The 22741-nt window shown below is 35.9% G+C and overlaps 1 protein-coding gene across 2 annotated transcripts in view; it reads left to right on the forward strand.

Annotated features, from left to right (window-relative positions):
• NUP93 (nucleoporin 93) overlaps positions 1-22741 on the forward strand; it is a 123760-nt gene that overhangs the window by 98083 nt on the left and 2936 nt on the right. For both annotated transcript variants that reach the window (XM_072632304.1, XM_072632303.1), the window contains 15 exons: positions 1267-1356; positions 2784-2923; positions 4756-4888; positions 7032-7189; positions 8596-8761; positions 9090-9183; positions 9904-10095; positions 11239-11365; positions 11488-11560; positions 11908-11952; positions 13056-13172; positions 13824-13942; positions 20347-20464; positions 20781-20864; positions 22459-22587. In XM_072632304.1, the coding sequence (XP_072488405.1) occupies positions 1267-1356; positions 2784-2923; positions 4756-4888; positions 7032-7189; positions 8596-8761; positions 9090-9183; positions 9904-10095; positions 11239-11365; positions 11488-11560; positions 11908-11952; positions 13056-13172; positions 13824-13942; positions 20347-20464; positions 20781-20864; positions 22459-22587 (1785 nt within the window). The remainder of the gene's footprint in view (positions 1-1266; positions 1357-2783; positions 2924-4755; positions 4889-7031; positions 7190-8595; positions 8762-9089; positions 9184-9903; positions 10096-11238; positions 11366-11487; positions 11561-11907; positions 11953-13055; positions 13173-13823; positions 13943-20346; positions 20465-20780; positions 20865-22458; positions 22588-22741) is intronic.

Raw genomic sequence — 22741 nt, forward strand, 5'->3', positions numbered from 1 at the left:
CAAGTCTTCTTGACTTCAGACTCAGCACTCCACCTGCTCAACCACCTAGCTTACCCTTATTAAGTCCTTCTTGCCCATTATAGGTCACAGTGATCTCTCCTCCTGCTGAACTCATAGCCATTCATTTGGCTAATAATTATATCAAATATAGTTTTAAAAGAATGTCTCAATCTTTGTTACCCAGAAAACTAGATTGATCATCTAAACTTAACAAAGTGAATGTGGTTACCAAGTCTGTATTTAGTGAAAATATTAATTAACTAAGATGCTTAAGGAATTTGGGGGCTTTGCTTAATGGAATTTTCTGAACAGATAACCAAAAATTCTCTTCAGTTTCAATAAAAACTAGCACTAAATATTTACATAACTTACTATTCCAAATTCTAGTTATGGTCAAGGGAATAGGTTTATTTACTTATCATTGCTAACTTGAAAAACTTCTAAATCAGTAATGACGTTATATTTTTAAAGATTTTTACTGCAGTTACTTGATTTACCTTCCATATTTTTCACTTCAAAGAATTAAGAGAACATTTAAAGAGTATTTTTAAAAAGATAATCTTTGAGGTCTTGGTCGTGTTGATGATATCCTAAGGAAGCCAAGTTCTCACACATACTCAGCATGAGATATTCTTCATTCCCAGACAGTTTCATCTAAAGCATAAGGATTTCTTCCAGAAGAAGTATGTATTCCAAGTTTAGAGCAGTGATCATTGTAACATGACAGGATGGTCCACATAACATTGCCCATTTGGCTTGGGCTTGTTATCAACATTATGTGTCTCTGGCCTAGAAGAAAGCTAAAAGATTTTTGCTGCTACTTTCTGGAAAAGCCTTCCTTCTGGTTAGCAGATGGTAGCAGTGGGACACATTTCTCCTATCCCTATTCTTTCCTTTGATTCCTATCATCTGGGACCAAAGGATGGCTGAGCATAGGAGCCATGGGGTTGCCCATTGTACTCCTCTCCCTCATTTCCCCTCTTTCCTCTGTGTTCCCACTGTTCAGTTGGTGGGTGGTGATGGGATGTCAGGTGGCCTTGGTTTGTCTCAGTGCTGCTGCTTATCAGCTCAGACATGAAACTGGGAAGCTGGCCATGAGAAATCCTTCTTTAAGCTGGGTTTAACTTGTCTGCCCTGAGTTAGAAAACTTGAATGAAGCTTCCTTTGGCCATTATTTGAAAACTAACTTTAGATTTGGCCTGGAAGATTTTTTTAGAAAGGAAAAAATATAAATAGCACTGCTTACTTTGCTTTTGATAATTTCAGATTTATATTTATAATGAGAAGATAGTGAATGGACATCTGCAGCCAAACCTGGTAGACCTCTGTGCTGCTGTTGCAGAAATGGATGATAAGGTACTGACAAAGTGTTAGCATAATACAAATGTATGATCTTGTTTTTTAGATGTGATTAGTAACTTGCTGACTTGGCTGAAATCTACTAACAATATATTTCTTGAGGTTGAAAATAGCTTTCAGAGGTTTTCTTTAGCATTTCATAGTGAAGATTAGTTTGTTGTGGTTCTGTTTTTGGTTGTCTTTTAAGCTGTTTAGACATGACCTGCATGAATTCTTCATTGTAATTGTTTCATTTTGTTTTGAAGTCAGCTACTATTTTCTGTTTTGCCTTATAGCGTCCTAACTCTTGTACTAGACTGTTTGATCTGGAACTATCACAATTCTCAGTTTTTGGTGGGCTTACTGAAAAAATGATGGCTAGCCTGAATGTTTTCTCAACTTATGATCATTTCTCTCTCTCTTTATTCTGCTTTCTATTCTACCTTCCTTTCCCTACCTACCTTAACCTTTTCCTTTTCTCTCAGGCATCCACTTCATCCCCTTCTCTGTGCCTTTCCCCTCTTCTCCCCCCCCCTAAAAAGACTGGGGGATAAGCTGGAACGAAATAGACATCTACAATATATATATTTTTTTAAAGATAAAAGTATGATTTCCTCTTTCTTTTCTTTCTTTGAAAGAAAGTGTTAATCTACTTGTCATGGTTGATTTTATCATAAAGTAAGTATCCTTAACTTTAAAATTCCACGAAACTTTTTTACAGTGGAAATTTGCCAAATGCTGAAAGAGATGTTTTAAGGAAAGATTTAAAGGCAAGAAGATACTCAGAGAGAGGGAATGTGTGGGCAGCACAAAGGAAAGAATGACAGGCCTCCTTTAATTGTAGGTCGTCAGAGGAAGAATCTTTGGAAAGAGGGTGACTGAGTAGGGGGAGGAGGTTGCTCTGTAGTCCCAAAAAATGTGGTTAGAGGAACAGCCCATGGTGACTCCCTAGGAGGACAAAATGCGTATTATTTCGGCTAAACTCTTATTTTAGCCCTTGCAAAATCTAAATGACCTTGTAAGGACTGAATTGTAGCTACCTGAATTTTCAAATTCCTAGAGCTTTGAACAATTACCAATTTATTCGCACTCTCTTAATAGATAACCCACTGACAATCAGCATTCTTGTTTCTTTTAAGGCCTCTTAATTATGGAGGTGGGCATGTCAGACAAGGAGAATAATTGATCCAAAAACTAGTTCTGTTTGTTAGCTCACTTAAGCTCAAAAGCCCTTAAAATTGGACAAAGGTGAATGTTATGCATCAGAGCAAGCCAAGATAAGAACCTGTGGCACTTCAGCAGATTAAATTAACCTCTATATTTCCCATTTCTTTTAAATTATATTCAGGTAATTTTTTCCTAAGAAGAAAAAACATACCGTATAAACCTTAATGACTTCTTTAGTACTTGCAGCATTTCCTTCTGACTTTGTTGTTTTTATGTAGAATATTTCAGATATGTGGGCAATGGTGAAACAAATGACAGATGTGTTGTTGGCTCCTGCAACAGATGCACTGAAAAGTCGAAGGAGCATGGAGGTACGAATGGAATTTGTAAGGCAGGCTTTACGTTACCTCGAGCAAAGGTAAGCTGGAGCCAACCAAATGTGCCTTAAAGATCCTTTGTAACTGAAAGTTTTAAATGTATATGTAATCTTCATATAGAATGCTTTATAGATGTGACTGGTTGTAATTTGGAGTAAATGAGGCTGAAAGATATTATGTTGTTGTCAGAAGTGGCTGTTTACTTGGGCATCACTCCATGATATGAAATTGCACTACTAAAATAATATGGTAAATAAAGAAGCTGTTAGAACACACCTATTTCTTTCTCATTTCTTTTCTTTGCCTTTGCTTTTTTTCTCTCTCCCTCTCTCTTCCCCCCTTACAGTAGAGAGATACTATGATTGTTATATTGTAATGCCTTCGATCAAAGTCCCATTTCCTAGTATGGTTCCACCTGCCCTCTTTATGCCTGCTTGTGCTCTTACAGCATTTTAATTAGACTGCTAACCCCAGCAATTTTACTGCCTTCAAACCATTGACAGGCCTGTGTGCCCCTATTAAATTCTTCTTTAATCTTAATTTTCCTTTTGGCTACATCCAGTTAATCCCTGTGAGTCCACGCTCCACATTTGATGTGCTGATATCTTCCCTGCTGTTAATGCCAGTGGTTTGCACTAAGGTTTCTGTGCCACCTCCACAGCAACTTGAGTCAGTCATTTGGGGGATTACGGTTGTGCTTTTGTCCCTTTACAATTGTCCACTCCATTAATAGGAGGTTGTGCCATTCATCCTTCATTGAGGACATTCATTTAAGCTCTGAATTAGCCAGCAGGGGTTGCCATAAGTGTTGCAACAAATCCTCTTTATTTCAGAGAGAGATCACTGTGCTTCTTCCTGCTGGCTCAAGAAGAGAAAGCTGCTGAGTTGAATATCCTTGCAAAATTGCAACACTTTGCCACCAGGCCATGTAGACTGGTGACTGCTACCTTATAATATTGTTTTCAGTGCATCCACTGTATATAAAATGATATCCTGTTAAGAAGTCATAATATTTTCTTGTGTAGAGCTGTGCACTAAATCAGAGCCATTATAGCATAATATTTACTTTTAAAACTAATAATTTATTTGTTATACCATAGATATATAAGATAAACACATCTAGTGCTTTAGATAAAATAGCTATATTCTGGAGTGCAGTGCTGCATTTAGCAAATTTATCTAAAATTCTGTATGGCTTTTTGTGTTACAAAGGATTTAAACTTCAGTCCAGAATCCTTCATTAAGCTATAGTTGAACTTTTTTTGAAATATCAGTTTGTTTTATGTGTATTTCTTCTCTTTTCCCCTCCAGTGCTCAGCGTCAGGACAGCAATAATGGCCAACAATTGTCTATTTTGATTGATTCCATACTATCTTGCCATCTAAAATGTATAACTGTTAAAATGACCTTTCCCATAGTAACAGATTCAATATATAAGCAAGGTTTGAATGGGGGAGGACCGGGGCGGGGATTCAAATTAAGTTAAATTTTAAGTGTTATAATATGTTTATCCTTGAGTCACACATACCTTAATGGTATTTGTTTATATACCTCAGAGTATTTGTTTTCTATGAACTTGCAAATGATGGTACTATAAGCTTATATACAGGGCCTGAAAAATCCTTTCAGGGAGTCTCTCAGTGTTTGGTGAAGCATCTGGCCACTCTGGTTTGTCTTAGTTCTACCCTTTGGAGCAACATAGAACAATTCTATTCTATCTTTAAGCATTTAAAGGCAGCAATTGTATCATTCCCCTCCCCTTGGGATCCATTGTCTTTGATGGTGCCATATCTTCAGTGACATTTCATTATTTAACATACTTTTTTAAAAGAAATATCTTTAACTTTGGGCTGTTTTAATGACTTTTTCCTAGTTACAAAAATTACACACTTGTTACTGTTTTCGGAAATCTTCATCAAGCCCAGTTGGGTGGTGTACCTGGAACTTACCAACTGGTTCGAAGTTTTCTTAATATCAAACTCCCAGCACCTCTTCCAGGACTTCAGGTACTTTAAATTTATTTTTTTTGCCTTCCTTACCTTAGCATCTTCTAATGACTTTATTTAAACTGTATTATATAATAACTTGTATTTATCTTTTCTGTTGTTACCTTGGTAAGACTAAAGAGGAAAACAAGTGAATACCTGCTGTTTTAGGGAAAGAAGTTGTTTTAAAAACATGTCTTAAAGTTCACAGAATGTATTTTGACATATTTAGCTTTTTCATAAAACAGTTATTCATTCAAGTTTATTTTCTTAAAAAGTTAGTATAAGTATTAGACCTCCTAAAACAACCAAGAAGTTCATACCTCTCTCTATCTTACACATTCCATCCAGGTTTGGAATTTTAGATTTGACATAGACTGAAATTATTCCACAAAATGCTCATATTTCACCACAGTACCCCAAAGCTGGAAGAAAAAAAAGATTAGCCCAGAATGCAGTGGTTTCCAACTGGATGGTTGTAATCCCCACTGTAGTTCAGCATAAGATTTTAGAGCTGGAAAGAATATTAAAGGCATTTAACTCAAGCTCTTCCCCTCTTCCTACCTCCCATGTTACCACTGAAGAAAATGAGACCTTAAAAAAATTAGGCAATAGTTTGTGCAGAATGCCAGTAGTAGAACCCAAGTCTTCTGACTCCATTTCCAGGGAGCAGTATCTGGCCAGAAGCATATGCAGTGCTGGAGATAACCAGTATGATTTAACCGGCCACACATTCCACCTTTTCATGATTCAACAGTAATACTTCTTGTCAGTTCCCCTCACCTAATAGCCTTGGACTTGTCTGTTAGGCACATGCCAGATCTCTTCCCCCCAGTCATCAGTTATCAAGCCTAGGCCTAGAGGTATTGTAATGTACCAGTTCTCTCTCTCTATCTCTCTCTCTCTTTCTTCCCCCCCTTCCTTCCCTCCTTGTCTCTCTCTGTGCTATTCTTCCTCACTTTAGTTCTCTGCTTGGTTTTCCCAAATTTGTAGTCATATGACTCTGGGATAAGATTTATGACAACCACTATCCAAAAGAATATACAATTACTTTATTCCAGCCTTACATAATATCAGAGCAATTGAAGAACCTGGGCATTCATTTGGAATTATACCCCCAAAGCAATTAAACTTCTCATACCCTTTGACTCAGTGATACCACTGAGTATTTCTCCCCAAGGAGGCCAAACGTAGAAGTAAAGGTTTAATATATACCAAAATGTTCATAGTAGCACTCTTTGTAGTAACAAAGAACTAGAAACAAAATGAGTGTCCATTGATTGGAGAATGGCCAAAAGACATTAGTAAATGAATGTAATGAAATATTTTAGTGCAGTAAAAATGATGAATATAAGTAATTCAGAAAAATATGGTAAGATTTATATGAACTGGTGTAGAGGATAATAACAGAACCAAAAGAACAATATACTTAATGACTACTACAGTGTATATGAAAAGATTCCTGAGTAACTAAAACACCAGAGATGACCCTAAAAAACACCATTCCTCCTTGTCACAACAGAGAGGTGGGGAACTTTAAAGGCAGGATGTTTTACACATTGGCAGATCTCACTTTAGTCCTTTTGGCTTAATTGCTATATTATATTGAGGGTTTGGGGGGGTGTGGTTTAAACTGGAGATGGGTGAGGGGATTTCTAGGAATGACAGTGATAGGAAAACAAATGTCATCAATAAAATTTTTTTTTAAAGAAAAATAATCCATAGACTGTTGGCACAGGGCCATCTGGCTTATGGGTTTAAATAATGCTATAAAGAATAAGCTTTACTAATAACTCACATGGGCACTGTGCTTTAAAAAGCCTTTTGCTTGAATTTATCTACCCATTGAATTGATAGCGCAAGTAGTGGATCTTCATTTTAAAGATGAGGAAACTGAAGCTGAAAACAAGTTGTGGTCACAAACCTTGAATGTTTAAGTCAGAACTCAAATCCAGGTATTGGTGAGTGAACTTCAGAGATTTTGTTTGTTCTGCTTTTAACACAGAAAAAAAAAATTATGTCCAGTTAACATAGTTTTATTTATAAATAGAAAGATGACAAGATTGGATCTTCCCAATTAGACTATATCCTATACACAAGAAATGCTTTTTAACCAACTAGATGTTTTGTGAGTTTTTATTTTCAAAATATTTTCCTTTATTAGGATGGAGAAGTGGAAGGACATCCTGTTTGGGCATTAATTTATTACTGCATGCGCTGTGGGGATTTAGTTGCAGCTTCACAAGTGGTTAATCGGGCTCAGCATCAGCTAGGAGAATTTAAAACTTGGTTCCAAGAATATATGCACAGCAAGGATAGAAGGTATGTTGAATGAGATAAAGGATATCTAGAGAATTAGTTGTAGAAGTAGAAAGTCCTAGTTGTGACGGTAGTCTCCTTTGCCTATATGTGCCTAGAAATAAGCGTCTGTTTAAAAAAAAAAAATTTATTGAACATGTATAAAATAGTAATTGAGAATGTTAAATCTGGTTATAACACTAATGTTGAAGGACAACCTCTACTCCAGTCCCCTGCTGCTTCATTGTGGCTTGGGAAGTCCCTGGTCCTCACGCTGTACCAGTGGAGAGCAAGCTTTGACAGGTTCAGAGTCTCTGTGTGCCTAGCACCAACCTGTACATTTATAGCCTAGTAAAGTTCATTAGGTAGTTGACCACCAGGTGCTAAATTTATTTTTAACCATAGCATTTCTAGAAGACCAACTTCCAACGCATGCAGAGCTTGTGATTGTGCATCATTACAGGGGAATACCTTCTTTCTGTAGACTGTATATGGTAGTGAAGGACATGTTGGAGAGGAGCATGATTCACTCTTACCATTAATCCATGGTTAAGAAAAGTACTTTAGAATGAGATTCATGTTCTCTCACATTTTATTTATGAGCTACAAATTGATTGTCTAGTCTACTGCTTTCAAAAATATTGTTTGCTACATTGGTAAGTTGGAGACTAGATGATAAATAGTGTTCAGTAGTGCTTCTGTTTGTCAAGTCAGTTCAACAGGTATTTGTTAAATTCCTGGACACTAAGGAAATGCTGAATTTTGGTATTAGAGTTTGGTGTATTATTAGTACCTGCCTACCAAAGAATGTTTCCTCTGTGAGAGCAAGAAGTTTGATTTCTTTCCTTTGTTTCCCCGTCAGGTAGCTCAGAACCTGCTGTAACAGATTCTTACTAAAGGCTTGTTCATCTGAATATTGCAGGCCACAAGGATTTGTGATTTACGGGTCTGAGTACTCAGTAGACTAATGCAGATTGCATCCCCTCCCTGACTTGGAAGACCATTTAACGAATTGCTGTGATTTTTGTTGTGGTTGTCCAATGTGTTATGTCATGCCCAGCCTGGCTTTTAGTGACAAGCAACTTTAGCAAGGCTAATTCTGGGACAGCAAATATGCAGTCCATCACCAGTCACATAATTAAAACTGTTTCCATTTTGAAAAGATGAACAACAAATTGTGCTTCCCTAATGTAAAATGCACACCTTTCTAGGACTCCGTGAGTTTGTACATTTGTGGGAGCCTAAAAGAACTTTCTCAGAGGTTTTCATTAGATAGCCATGTGAAAAGTTCTGTTTGAATATTCTTTTAGATTCTCATAAGTCCTGCTTTATTCTTGTTGAAATACTCAAGTTGAATTTATTTAGGTTGTTCTCAAATACTCTCTGGCATTTTCTCATAAATTTGTGTTTGTCCATTTTTAAATCTTTAGATTGTCCCCTGCCACTGAAAATAAACTTCGTCTCCATTATCGACGTGCCCTTAGAAACAACACTGACCCTTACAAAAGAGCCGTTTATTGTATTCTTGGCAGATGCGATGTCACTGATAATCAGAGTGAAGTGGCTGACAAAACAGAAGATTACCTTTGGTTAAAGGCAGGTTGCTGTATTTGGTGGTGGTAGCAGTGGCGGCAGTGCTGTGTGTCTACTTTGTGCCTCTATTTGAGACATTTAGCTCGATGGGGAGGGTGAAGGAGGGGGCAGGGCAGTGAGATAATCAGAAAGCTGTGGTGTGCATGGTCAACAGGCACAGCAAATCTGTCTCCTGGTCCATTTTTCGCAGCATAACTCCTGACTAAGCACAACCATCATAGCACTGCCAGTTTTCCAGTATATTCACAATTGCATAACATCCATTCTCTATGTTATGCCCTGGTTTGAGAAGAAGTTTATAAAAATGTGTGTCTTTCTTTTGGGGATTTAGTTGAATCAAGTATGTTTTGAAGATGATGGTACCAGCTCTCCACAAGACAGGCTCACTTTATCACAGTTCCAGAAGCAGTTGTTAGAAGACTATGGTAAGAGTCTTTTTTGAACACACCTTACTGCTTTCCTGAGCATTTTCCATAATTTCAGTAGGTGAGCTTTTGAAGTCTAAAAACATTATGCCTCCCAAGTTCAGTAGCCTTCCTGGTCACTTTCAGAGGCCTCAGGTACCTAACACTGTAATTACAATACGAATGACGTTGTTCTGTAGACTAGTAGCCACATAGGAAGAATCTTATATCCCAAGTGAGTGATTACTTCTCTGAGCTACATTTGTCATGGTGCTACTTATTGGACAATATATAGAGTGCGCTTAAGTGATCTTTTCTCCTAAATCTCACTCACAACTTGAGAGGTCTGCCCAGAATGAATCTAAAGGTTACACTGAGGCCTCTTTGAACCTTTCCCTTCTTTCTTTGCTGAGCAAGCCTTGTTGGCAAGAAAAGACACATGATTCCTTTTGGAGGTGTTTGGAAGGCATGTGAGGGGGGAGTTTTTCTCTGTGCTCCCTTATGCATGGTTTCTGTGACTCTAATGCCAGCCCCATTTGCTTGCCATTTCCTCAGGTACAAAAAACACTGTTAATATCCCAGCTCATCAACTCATTGTAGCTAGGCCATCTTGTCAAAAGTAAAATATTCTCTAGCAAATTGAATTAGAACACTTTTTCGTAGTTATTTGCAATTATGTGGGGTAAGATTCTTTGAATAAATAACTTCTTTAAGACTGATTCTAACTTCATGTCTTTCCAGGGGAATCCCACTTTGCTGTCAACCAGCAGCCTTTTCTCTACTTCCAAGTGCTCTTCCTGACAGCACAGTTTGAAGCTGCAATTGCTTTTCTTTTCCGTGTGGAGCGCCTACGCTGCCATGCTGTTCATGTAGCACTGGTGCTTTTTGAGCTAAAGCTTCTCTTGAAATCATCTGGCCAGAGTGCACAGCTCTGTAAGTACCATTGCAGTAGGATGTAAAGGAAAGAGAAGCAGCTACTGGATCATTGTTAACCCCCACTGATGTCACTAATTAGAGCATCATTGCATCACCCTCTCTTTTTTATGGAAATGGGAAATAAAAATCACTTTGAAGTAGCTATATTCCCAATGGGTCCCTTGGATGATTTTAATTTGGGTGTTCTATGCATATAACATTTCATTCTTACAAACGTTTTTACATATTAGTACCACTAAACATAGTAGTTTGTGCTCTTCTTATATATGTACCACATTGTGATGTGAATTGTTTATCTGGGTATACCTTATCTTACCTTCTAGTCTATAAACCTTTTGTGAGCAAGGGCCATAACTGAAATATCTTTGTAGGCCCTTGAATGCCTATCAGCTGTGGCACATGGCACATAGTAGGCACTATAATACTTTGTGGACAAATTCTGTGCTAGTCAGGGAACAGTGCTAATGAGGTCATGAACTTCTTCCTTTATGAGCCAGCCACTTTTTCAGTGACTTCAGACAGTTAACCAAACCCAGGTTAGACATATCTTATCCATGCTGTCTATGTCCGGAGTGTAGAGTATGGAGATAAAGGACTCTAGGTAGATCATACAGCCTCTTACCACTGTTGGGAAAATAACTTAAAACTTGAATCATCTTCATATATGAAGTATAGAACATCATGATTTTTACTACCAAAATATTCTATTATCCCCATTTTATACCAAAAAGAAACTGGAATCCTGATTCCCCTTTTTAAAACTCCATGTCACTTTATTTTCTAAAAAGTCTCTTGTAGTCAAGAAGTACATGTTTTTTTTTTCTGACTTTCCACTTGAAAGAAAGAAAACACAGAATTAAGCAGACACATAGAAAAGCTTATCATTGACTTAGCTTCCAGTATTCAAGTTTACCAAGGTACTGAGCAAGGAATTAAAGTCACCCAGGAGCAAGTTCAGTAACAGGGCAAAGATCAGTCCCAAAAATGTTGACTGACCTTGAAGTTGAGTATCTTTGCATTGGATTTTATTTCAAAAAATATTTGATCCATTGAACTTTTAGTTTCCATTTATGTCACTCTGTGGTTCTATATAAATATTTATTAAGGAATATGGTTTGACCTTTTTTTTGTTTCTTATAGTAAGTCATGAGGCTGGTGACCCTCCTTGTGTAAGGCGTCTTAATTTTGTTCGCCTTTTAATGCTCTATACCCGAAAATTTGAGTCAACAGACCCAAGAGAAGCGTTACAATACTTTTACTTTCTCAGGTAAGAAATTGAGCAGTCATTTTGAATGACTTTCATTCCATAGTTCTTTGAATAACTGTGAAAACCCTCAAATTTATTAAGCATGAATTTTAAGAATGTTGTTTATATTTGTTCTCTTACAGAGATGAAAAAGATAGTCAAGGAGAAAACATGTTTTTGCGCTGTGTTAGTGAACTTGTAATAGAAAGTCGAGAGGTATGAGCCTTTTTTTTCCATTATGTTCAAAAACATGTTAGCATATGTGTATTTTATACTTCCATATAATTGACATAATACATATGATGCACATGAAGTAATTTTTTTGTTTACATTTCATTTAAATCATAGAGTGTGAGAGTTGGAAAGGATCTTGATGTCATATAAATTAAACCCTGTATGAATTCCCTCCAGAATGTCCTTGACAGTGGAATATTTACTGTTACCTTCAAATAGTGATGACATAAAATTTAGTTTTGGTATTTTGGACATTTTCCTCTTCAAATAAAAATACTGTTATCAAATGGATTGAATTGTTTATATTATTTTTTTGTTTGTTCTTCTAGTTTGATATGATTCTTGGGAAACTGGAGAATGATGGAAGTAGAAAGGTGAGTAAAAAAAAATCCTTCTGATTTTTAAAAGATTGTCAAAGATATACATTTGAAAGACAGTTTAGTTTCTAAACCTACTCAGTATCTCAGATGTCAAGCAGAAGCAAAGGAAAGGATTTAGCAAAAAGTAACAGGCTCAAAATGATGACCCTTGATATACGTACTTTTAAATCAGATATACAGATTCACCTTTATAATATTCTTTTGAGTGAGTAGGACACTTTTAATCTCTTCACACCTGCAATTTTTGGGGATGAGAAGATTTTGACTAGGAAATATGCTGAAAGAAGAGATTAGATATATCAATACCTGGTCTTCCAAATGTGAAAGTTTAGCTTTCTTTTTAAATTTTTCTTTCATAAAGAGATCTTAGAAAGCCCAAAAATTCATTCTTGTCCAGAAAAAAATAAATCAGTAAATTTTATAGATTCCTAACTCATTTATTCAGATACCAAGATCTAGCATAATGTTAATACAGATAAATAAGCTGTCATACTTACCCAAAGTGAGTAGAGGAACAAAGTTTTTTGATGTAATCTTTACTACAATACTGACATTGATTTGGGATCAACTTAAATTTTCTAGAAAAGTGTTTTCTGGCAGAGACTTAAGTAATACCTTTCCTGAGGCCTTTTCTATAATCATATTTGGTTGTTCATGTGGAGGCACTGATTTTTCAGCACCAAATTTCATTTGCCATTTGTTTTATAAAAGCAAATTCAAAATCATTGAGAGATCACTCTCCTAAATGTTTTGATTTCCTTTGTTCCCTCAGGTTCCTGGCATTAGCAGGTACTTTTTCCTGCTATCTGGGTCATTTTGAAATACTGGAAACCACTAATGTTTTGCTGCTGGCTTCTGTGTGCTATTTAATCAGTTTTGTCTACTTAGGTTACAGCTTTTTTTCATAAACACTTTCTTATTTTTAATGTGGCCTCCAGCATGTATTCCTGTAGAAATCTATACTCTTCAGTATAACCAAACTGTATTCGTTACCCTGGGTAAAAAACATTTTTAGTCTAACTTTTCTTATCCCAGATTTCTGTGTTGAAAACAATAGCTCTGTGTGTGCTCTTCCCCTCCCCTGTTTTTCTCATCAGCCTGGAGTTATAGATAAGTTTACTAGTGACACAAAGCCCATTATCAACAAAGTTGCTTCAGTGGCAGAAAATAAAGGATTATTTGAAGAAGCTGCCAAACTTTATGACCTTGCAAAGGTAAAATGTGTTCTTTTCTTTTCACTTAATGCAACTGACTATTGCCCTTTTGGAATAAGATGCACAAACATTTTCACTAGGCTATTATCTTGATCTTTTAGGAATTGTACCATCACCAGAGTGTTAATACTGTCTCTCCATTGAGTTGTTTTCTCCTGGTGCTTAGGCAGTTGATGATCCCAGTCATGGTGAAATTCAAATTTTACAGAATTGTTTTTACCCATAAGATGTTTCCAGTTGACAGAGCAAGTTATTGAAAATATGTCCTTCAAGCATCTAATGGTAGTATCATTTGGCAGCAAGTTAAATATTTGTCATATTTATACTGTGAAGTTTCTCAGTGAGAAATATGGCAAGCTCTTACTTTCTGTGTAGCAGCTAAAATGGTGTATTCAGTACATGATATATAATAACAAAAAGAGGCTTTGTAGGAATGTGAGAGAAATATTTCCATAGGAATACATATGATGATGACTAAGTGGCTAAGTGTAAATTTTAAGGTTTAAATTCTATCTGGTAATTCAAGAGGGAATGAATTAAGGGGGGGTGGTAACAGTATACTGAGGTGGGTTCTTATAAATCCATTATGTGCATTTTTGGTTACACAGAATGCTTTTTTGGGATCTCTTTTTAAAAATTTGTATTTGGCAGAATGCAGACAAAGTTCTAGAGCTGATGAACAAATTGCTCAGTCCAGTTGTTCCCCAGATCAGTACTCCTCAGTCCAATAAAGAGAGGCTGAAGAACATGGCACTTTCCATTGCAGAACGGTAATAAACAATAACACAAATAATGGTGCTGGTGGGTGGTGGTGCTGGTGGTGGTGGTGCTGGTACTGGTGATGATGATAGCAGCTTATGATATCACTTTATATTATACAAAGCACTTACCTCACAGTAGACTGATGAAAAAGTAGCAATAATTATAATAATAATAATAATAGCTCACTTTTACATAGTATACAACTAGTGATTGTGTGGGATTCAAACACAGGATTTCCTAATCCAGATGCAATTTTCTCTTCACTTTCCCCTGCTGTCTTTCTGATAAGTAGTACTTATTTCACAAATGAGGAAACATAGACTTTCAGAGATGAAATGACTTATCCAATATAACTTGCCAACTGATAACTGACCTAGGACTTGAAGCGGACTTCTAGACTGTTGCTCTCTCTACTATAATTCTGGGCTAAGTTCTAAATAGATAACTAGAAGAGTCCTACTGTTCTAGCCCAAGTCTTCAAAACTCAAAGGTCATTTTCTCGACCTTGCATAGATTGGTTTGGAACAACAAAAATGTAATTAGCACTAAAGGGCACCAAGTCTTTGCAAGTTTACAAATTTGGTACGACTGAGAACCAGATCTACAAGAACTTCTTTTACTCTTTTAAAGACAGTTTTTTTTTTCAATTGCGCCTTTCATAGAATCACAGAATTTTAGACTTGGGAAAGGAATTTGGCAGTCTTCTAGTCCAGTCCTTATCTGAAAGGAATCTCTACATAATATACCTGACCAATGGCTATCCAACCACTACTTGAAGACCTGTAGTGAGACAGAGCCCGCTATATTTCAAGGGAGCCCATTCTATTTTTGAACAGCTCTAATTAAGAAATTTTTCCTAACAGCAAGCCTAAATTTGCCTCTCTGCAACTTCTCCCTATTGCTTCTGGTTCTGGTATCAACAGAACTTGTCCATGATAGGCTTTCAGATGGTTAAAAACACTTATGATGTCTCTTCTGAGTATTCTCTTCTGTAGGCCAAAGACCATCCCCACTTTCCTCAGCTGCTGCTTAGATAACATGGACTCAAGGCCTTTGATAATCTTGTTCTGTGTCCTCCTTAAACTGTGGTCTCTGGAACTGAACACAGTACTCAATATGTGATCTGACTAGAGTATAACACTAAGTTACTATTACCTCCTTATTCCTGGAACTTATGCCTCTCTTAATGCTATACAAGACTTCTTCAGTTTTTTTGGCTACCACATTATACTACTGATTTATATTGAGCTTATAATCCAGTAAAACCCCCAGATCTTTTTTTCAGAAAAACTGCTGACTAAATGTACCTTTACCATCTTATACTTAAGAAGTTAATTTTTTTAACCCAAATGTAAGACTTTATTTTTCTATTGCATTTCATCTCATTAAATTCAGCCCAATGTTCTAGTGTGTCAAGATCTTTTTGAATCTTGATTCTGCCTTTAATTGTGTCCCAGCATTTGTTTCATGTGCAAATTTGATTGGGCATGCCATCTCTGCTTTTATCCAAATTATTTATAAAACATTTATAATATTTATAAATTATTTATAAAAAAAAATATTAAACAGTACAGGACCAACCACAGATTCCTGGGGCACTCCATTGGAGATCTCTTGCCAAGTTGACATCAAATCACTTGAGTCCAGCTATTCTAAGCTATCTTCTAGTCTACATCTTTTGACATAATATCTCAAATTTTTAACTAAAATCTGGGTAAACTACATCAGTAGCATTCCTGTTTAGGAAGCCTATCAAAAAAGAAAATAAGGTTAAAAGTTAGCTTGGCTAACTTGGCTTCTTGAGGAAGCCATGCTGACTTTTTGTGATCACTACTTTTTTTTTCTGTAGGTTCATTAACCATCTTTTTAATCTATTTTAGAATTTTACCACAGATTGAAGTCAAACTTATAGGCCTATAAATTTGTGAACTCTTTTTCTTTTTAAAAAAAGAATCAGAACATTTGCTTTCCTCTGGTCCTTCAGAATCTCTACTATTTTCTACTGCCTTTCAGATATTTCTGACAGTGGCTCAACAATCCCTTCTGCTTTTTTTTTTTCAGTACCTAAGGCTCTAGCTAGCTCATCTGGCTAGGTGATTTGAATTCATAAAAGGCAGCTAGGTGCTTTCTTACTTTCTTCTGTCTTTATCTTGAGGACCAACTCAATATTAGCCATTTTTGTTCTGTCATTTCTGTGCCAGTCATTCTTCTTGGCAGAAAAAACAGGAGCAAACACCCCAAAAAAAAGGCCTATCTCTTCTTTGATCCTCTGCTTTCCCTCATTATAGATTGTTTTTTACTTCTTTGTTACTATTCTTCACTTCCTAATCCAACTTTTGCTCACTCTGAGCTTTAGTACTCCCAACGCTATTTTTAAAGGTCTGTACCGTGATCTTAGATTCATCTTCTTTTCTCTGCCCTTGTGTACCTTCTCTGCCCATCTTGTGTACATGATATTTTAAAAATTGAAATTGGTTGTTTAATTTCAGACATCTCCAGTTTTTCTTCCTCATTGAATAGTTTTCCTTTTTATGTCTTCAGAATGCTATTGCTGACAATTTTCTATCCCTCCTAGGCTGACTTTGTTTTTAAATTATTTTTTATTCAGTTTGATTTTTCAGTTCTAAGTTCTCTTCCTCCTTGTTGCTCCCTCACCTAGTGAGAAGGCAAGACAAATAACTCATTTCAAATACATATAGTCATGCAAAATATATTTCTACATTAGCTGTGTCCGAAAGAAAATATGCTTCAGTCTATACTCGAGTCCATTAGCTCTCAACCTGGAGGTAGCATGTTTCATAATTAGTCTTTTGGAATTGTGACTAGTCATTGTGTTGACCAGAGTTCCTAAGTCTTTCAAAGTTGATAATATTGTTATTATTATATAAATTATTCTCCTAACTCTGCTCATTTTACTTTGCATCAGTTCATACAAGTCTTTTCAGGTTTTCCTGAAACCATTCCTTTTATCATTTCTTACAACACATTAATATACTATAACTTGTTTGTTTGTATACCATCAATATACCAGTTGATGGGTATTCCATCAGATTCCAGTTCTTTGCCACTACAAAAAGAGTTACTGTATATATTTTTTGTACATATACATATACACTTTTTTCCTCTTTTTTGATCTTCTTTGGAATATACTTTTAATAATGGTATTGCTGGGTCAAAGGATATGCACAATTTAATATCCTTGTGGGCATAGTTGTAAATTAGTTTACACAATGGTTGAACCAGTTCACAGCTCCACTAACATTTATCATTTAACTTTTTTGTCATATTAGTCAGTCTGATAAGTGTGGGGTCATACCCCAGAGTTGTTTTAAATTGCATTTCTCTATTAGTAGTGATTTAGAACAGGGCTTCTTAAACTTTTCACTCATGACCCCTTCAGCATTTCCATGGGGTCATGTGGAGTTGGACACAATTGAATAGCAACAAACAAGTTTGGTATGTGAATATAATGGAATATTATGTTGTACGAAATAATGACTATGATAAAGACAGGGAAGATACATCAACTGATGCATAGTAAACAAAACCAGGAAAGGAACATTCACAATAACCAAAATAAATAGAAAGAACAAGCAAAACAATTGAAGCTAAATATTGTGAAATTATAATAATCAAGATTTACCCCAAAGAAGATACATGAGAAAATGGAAGCCAAAAATAATTTTTTAAATCAAGCTTCCACTGTCCATTATTATTGTCCTTTTACCACACATGGGTAACTACTATCCCTTCTTTGATCCCTTTCCTTTAACCAAAATAACCAAACTCCCTGATCCCCTCAAATCATCTTTGTTAGCATTGGCATCCCTTGCCAGTTTCAGCTTATTCTGAGTTTTAACATGGCTGACATTTTACCATACCCCTTTGCATTAATTCTGTTGTACCTTTTCTTGTCTCCTTCTTTCACTGGAATTATGCTATATTAACTATTGACCCACCCCACCCTGAAAAAGATCCAATGACTAGAACTTGGAAATATTTCTATTATAGTAGAACTTTCTTTGTTATAAAAGTTCTTGACCTAGGATTCAATCTGTATTGAATAATTGACAGAAGCACCTTGCATTTGCCAGACTTTAAAACTACTTAAGAAACATAGTGTTATCATAGAGTGTATCTCTCATTTTGACTGGACATTTCATCTTCTTAATTCCAAACATGAAAACTACACAAGTTTTAACCAGATAAATTTGTCATCTTCATTGACTATTGGGAATAAACTTTGGGTCTTGCACTGATGTGAGTGTCTAGCAGAGGTTTTTTCTGTAGTACTTGTAATAGGTAATTTGGTTTTTCAGGATTTTTAAATATCTCTTTGGTATCCTTCCATCACACTTAATGCAGAAAACTCCAAGACCTGGAGCCTCTCCTTGACTTTCTCAATTAAAATGCTACCCATGTAGTATGAAAAGTTGTGGGTATATGTATGTAATCGTATGTGTTTGTATCTGTCCATCTTTCTATCTTAGACAGAAAGTAGTAATTTAGGAAAGGGAGAGTGTTGTAATTAGATTGAGTTGAATTGGCTTGGAAAAAACTAGATATGAAGAAGAACTAATTGCTTTGACATTGAATGATTCATTCTTGATACTTCTTTTAGTTTTGGCTCTTGTAGTTGTCTGTTAAGTTGTCCTTCTAACTGGCTGGGACATGACCAAATCTAATGTCTTACTTTGTCCTTTCCCTATGGCTTCTTCCATATTGTGGGTATACTGTCAAGGAAGTAGGGTAACAAATGCCCAACCTCATGCTCTTGTTGGAATGAGCTGCAATTAAACTCTGCTGTGTGTGTGTGTGTGTGTGTGTGTGTGTGTGTGTATGTGTGTATGTGTGTATGACATGTCTTAATAGCAATTCACTCCTTTGCCTTCCAAAGTGGACTCAATTGAATTGGCCTTGAGAGTTCTGCAGCCTCTTCTGCTTGGTTCGGCACTTGGTCCAGGACATGGCTATAGTCCCAAAACAAAACCTGCTTGTTTGAGGGTGGTTCATACTTGTTGGGTCCAAACTGTATTCTTACCCCCCTGAAAATCTTCACAATATTGGTCATACAGACAAGGCTCTGATTATAGCTACTGGATCTCCAGTGAACTCAGACATATAGCAATATATAATAATTTGTTCATATATTGGGAAGGTCTAGTGTAGCACCAGATTGTCGTGGGTTTCCTTTAAGAGGCAAAAGTATTATATTTAAGAAGTATTTTGATATTTAATTGTCCTTGTCTAAATTTTATTTTCAGGCATTATGCTTATAGTTCCCATATTAAGGAACATAAAAATTATTGCATGGGGTCAGTCTCATAAAGTAGCCCTAGTTCCCCCTGGTTCTCTAGTCTAATAACACAAAAAAATTGTGTTATTTGAACTGTAGGGTCCCTGCCACCTCAAAAATTCTGTATTTTATCATCTGTGAACATATCGAAATCTTTTTTAAACTTGATTTTATTTTCAATCTATATCGTGCCGTGAAATAGAGTTCCATTAGTCTGTTCCCTGTTGGGTAAAGTAGGAATATTTTTATATGCCCTAAATTTAAGTCTCAGAAGTTTCTATCTCATTTTGGAAACATGGAATATCCTTCTGATGTTTCAGAATTGGGTATTCACCTTATATATTTTCTTTATAGACTTCAGTCATAACCCTGTACTCCTTTGTCTTTTGAGATTGAAGACTTATTAATATGTTTAGTCTTTCATTATATATAAACTATCCTATGGCAGTGGTCTCTTTATCAACTTAATTTTTTTAGTTTCTCTGTTTGGAGCTTTTTCAGTATTTGCCCTGATGTATGGTGGCCAGTGTTTCAGGTACAGATACACCATGGTTTTTATACATGGGTAGAAGACCGCTTTGCTGTTTCATTTCTCTTTTTAACATTTTCTCACTGTGGCTTAACTTTTAAATGTAAACTCCAGAAGAGGAGGGTCTAATTTTCTAACTTGAGTATTCCCCACAGCACCTGTTCAAGTACCCCATAAATTGGATGTTTAATAAATACATGCTGACTGAATTAAGAGAGAATGTTTCATTTTTATTTTTGTTTAGACCTAATGGGAAATATATTTATGAAATTTTGCTAGGTAGTAAATTTGCTCCTTAGCCATGTATGTTTTAGAAAAAAAAAGAAATGAGAGTCCAGCAAAGAGCTTCCACTGACTTTTTTGGACCATTTAACAAACTGAGCATGTTTTGTTCCTTAAAAATTTATCACCAGAAACAATGGCTGTTATTTGGACAGCCATGCATAAAAATGTGTTGGGTTCAAACTAAATGTATCATCAAACTCTCACCATAGAGTCTGATTGTTTCTTTGCTATTTAAATTATGTTACACAGTTTTTTATTACTTATTTTCCACTAAAATTATAAACATTTTTCTTGTCTTTCAGGTACAGAGCTCAGGGAATAAGTGCAAACAAATTCGTTGACTCCACGTTCTACCTTCTGTTAGACTTGATTACATTTTTTGACGAGTATCATAGTGGTCACATTGACAGGGCCTTTGATGTAAGTTTGAGGAGCTTTGTTTGACTTAGAGATTAGTAAATGCCCTTGAAAATTCAAAACAGTTCACCATTTAAAAACAAAGGAAATGTTACCAAATCACATTTGGGACATCAAAAGAGACAAATATGGGATCCAGTTTCAGTCTCATAATCAAAAGAAATAATTTTAAATCTCCAAATTAAATTTTTATTTTGTTTCAGTAAGCTAAAATAAATAAGAAAAGGAAGACTATGTACATTTTAGAATTATTTCCATACTTTTAATATGGATAAAATTAAAGGGTTAAAATGTTTCATCCACATTCTGTTTTTGACAGATAATTGATCGCCTGAAGCTTGTGCCCCTGAATCAAGAAAGTGTGGAAGAAAGAGTGGCTGCCTTCAGAAACTTCAGTGATGAAGTGAGCACTTCTCTCTCTCATCTGACATTTCTTACAACTTAAAATTTGTTTTTTGATTAAATTAGCAGTATCATGTATAGTACATGTTCTTCTAGAGTAAATGAGATCTGTGTTGATCTAATTGGATTTGATTTAAGTTATTAGTTGTTTGATTTAAGTACTCTGGTGTTAAAGATGGCATAGTGAAGGGAGTTCAGGGCATGGAGTCAGGAAGACCTGAATTGAAATCTTGCCTTGGACACTTATTAGCTGTGTAATCCTGAGCAAATCCCTTAATGTTTCTCAGCTTCAGTTTCCTCATCTATAGAATAGGGATAATTATATCACCTGCCTCTCAGGGCTGTTAAGAGAATCAGGTGAGATAATATATGTAAAGCACTTTGCAAGCCATATTAAGGTGAGCTGTTTTTCTTATAATCAAATGTTACCATATATCTGTCCACCTGAAGATATTCCAGTCAAGTAGGAGGGACAGAAATAGAGTAAGCAGTTTATTATCATTTCTTCCATAGACCTAGAGTACCTCTGTAGCCTAGGAATACTGTCTTAGAAATGCAGAAAGTAAATATTGACTTTATTTGCTAGCAGGAACTCTACTAATACTGTGCAGAGCATTAGCACCTTTGTTTATTTTGCTTATTAGGGCTAATGTATGAAAAATTGGCTGTGTGCTGTTTTAAATGCACAAGTTATGCTATGTTCTTTCAAAAGAATATTTTGTGCAAATTAAGTACACATAGGAAACAGTTCTTGTGGTTTTTTTTCCCCATCCTAGCTTGCTTTCTTTTTCAAAAATAAATACATGAAAGATCAGTTCTCTTTTTATAGACAGGGCCATGGTCAGCCTATGATATTACTAGAGTAGGCAGTCACTTCCCTTGGTATGAGTGTCCCCAACCACGTCTCCTAAAAATTCCCTATTAATGGCTAAAGTGTAGATAATTTAAAGATAGAACGATCATCTAGTCTAAACAGATAAGGAAGCTTAGGCCAAGAGAAGTTAAATGATTTGCTCAGGGACACACATTCAATCAGTCAATGAACCAGGTATTATATTAAGCATTTATTATATGCCAGCCTTGAAGGATGCAAAGAAAAGCAAAAAGAACCTTTGCTTTCAAAGAGCTTACACTCTAATGGGGGAGATAAGATGCAAATAAGTAGGTACATACAAGATACATGCAATTGAAGGAAAGTATCCTGAGAAGGAAAGACTCAAGTGTATGAGAAGACTAAAAAAATGCAAATACTCCTGGCATGGGGTAACAACTGTCAGTGCATTAGTGAAGACTGTGTTGTTTTCTTGTCAGAACAAATTGCCTTCACAACTGGAGGTAAAGGGGCAAAAATGGCAGCCAGAGTAAAGACAGACTTTACCTATTTAATAATTCTGCCTGATACTTGTTAAGTGTGGAAGATTGTCATAGGAGGGAGTTTAATTTGTTGTCTTATTCTTAAGGTGTTATAACCCTCTAATTGATGGTATATGTCTGCAGACAGTGCACCTTGAGCATACTGCTTAGTTGAGGATGTTCCCACAATGAATGCTGTGTGCTATTTTCCTGCCTCAGTTTGTTTCTCTGTTCTTATGCAGGTCAGACATAACTTGTCAGAAGTGCTTCTTGCCACCATGAACATCTTGTTCACCCAGTTCAAGAGACTAAAAGGCACAAGTCCATCTTCAGCATCCAGACCCCAACGAGTTATAGAAGATAGAGATTCTGTAAGATCCCATTTTCCTCCAGAAATGATTCTGAGAAAATCATTTCTGGTTCTATTATAAATGTGTGTGATTCTAGCAGGTTCTGCACACTCCAGTTTTCCTTTAATTTCTAAGCATCAACAGTTGACATATGTAAAGGATGCTAATTAACCTA

Source organism: Notamacropus eugenii, chromosome 1 (genome assembly GCF_028372415.1).
Source record: "Notamacropus eugenii isolate mMacEug1 chromosome 1, mMacEug1.pri_v2, whole genome shotgun sequence".
Taxonomy (NCBI): domain Eukaryota; kingdom Metazoa; phylum Chordata; class Mammalia; order Diprotodontia; family Macropodidae; genus Notamacropus; species Notamacropus eugenii.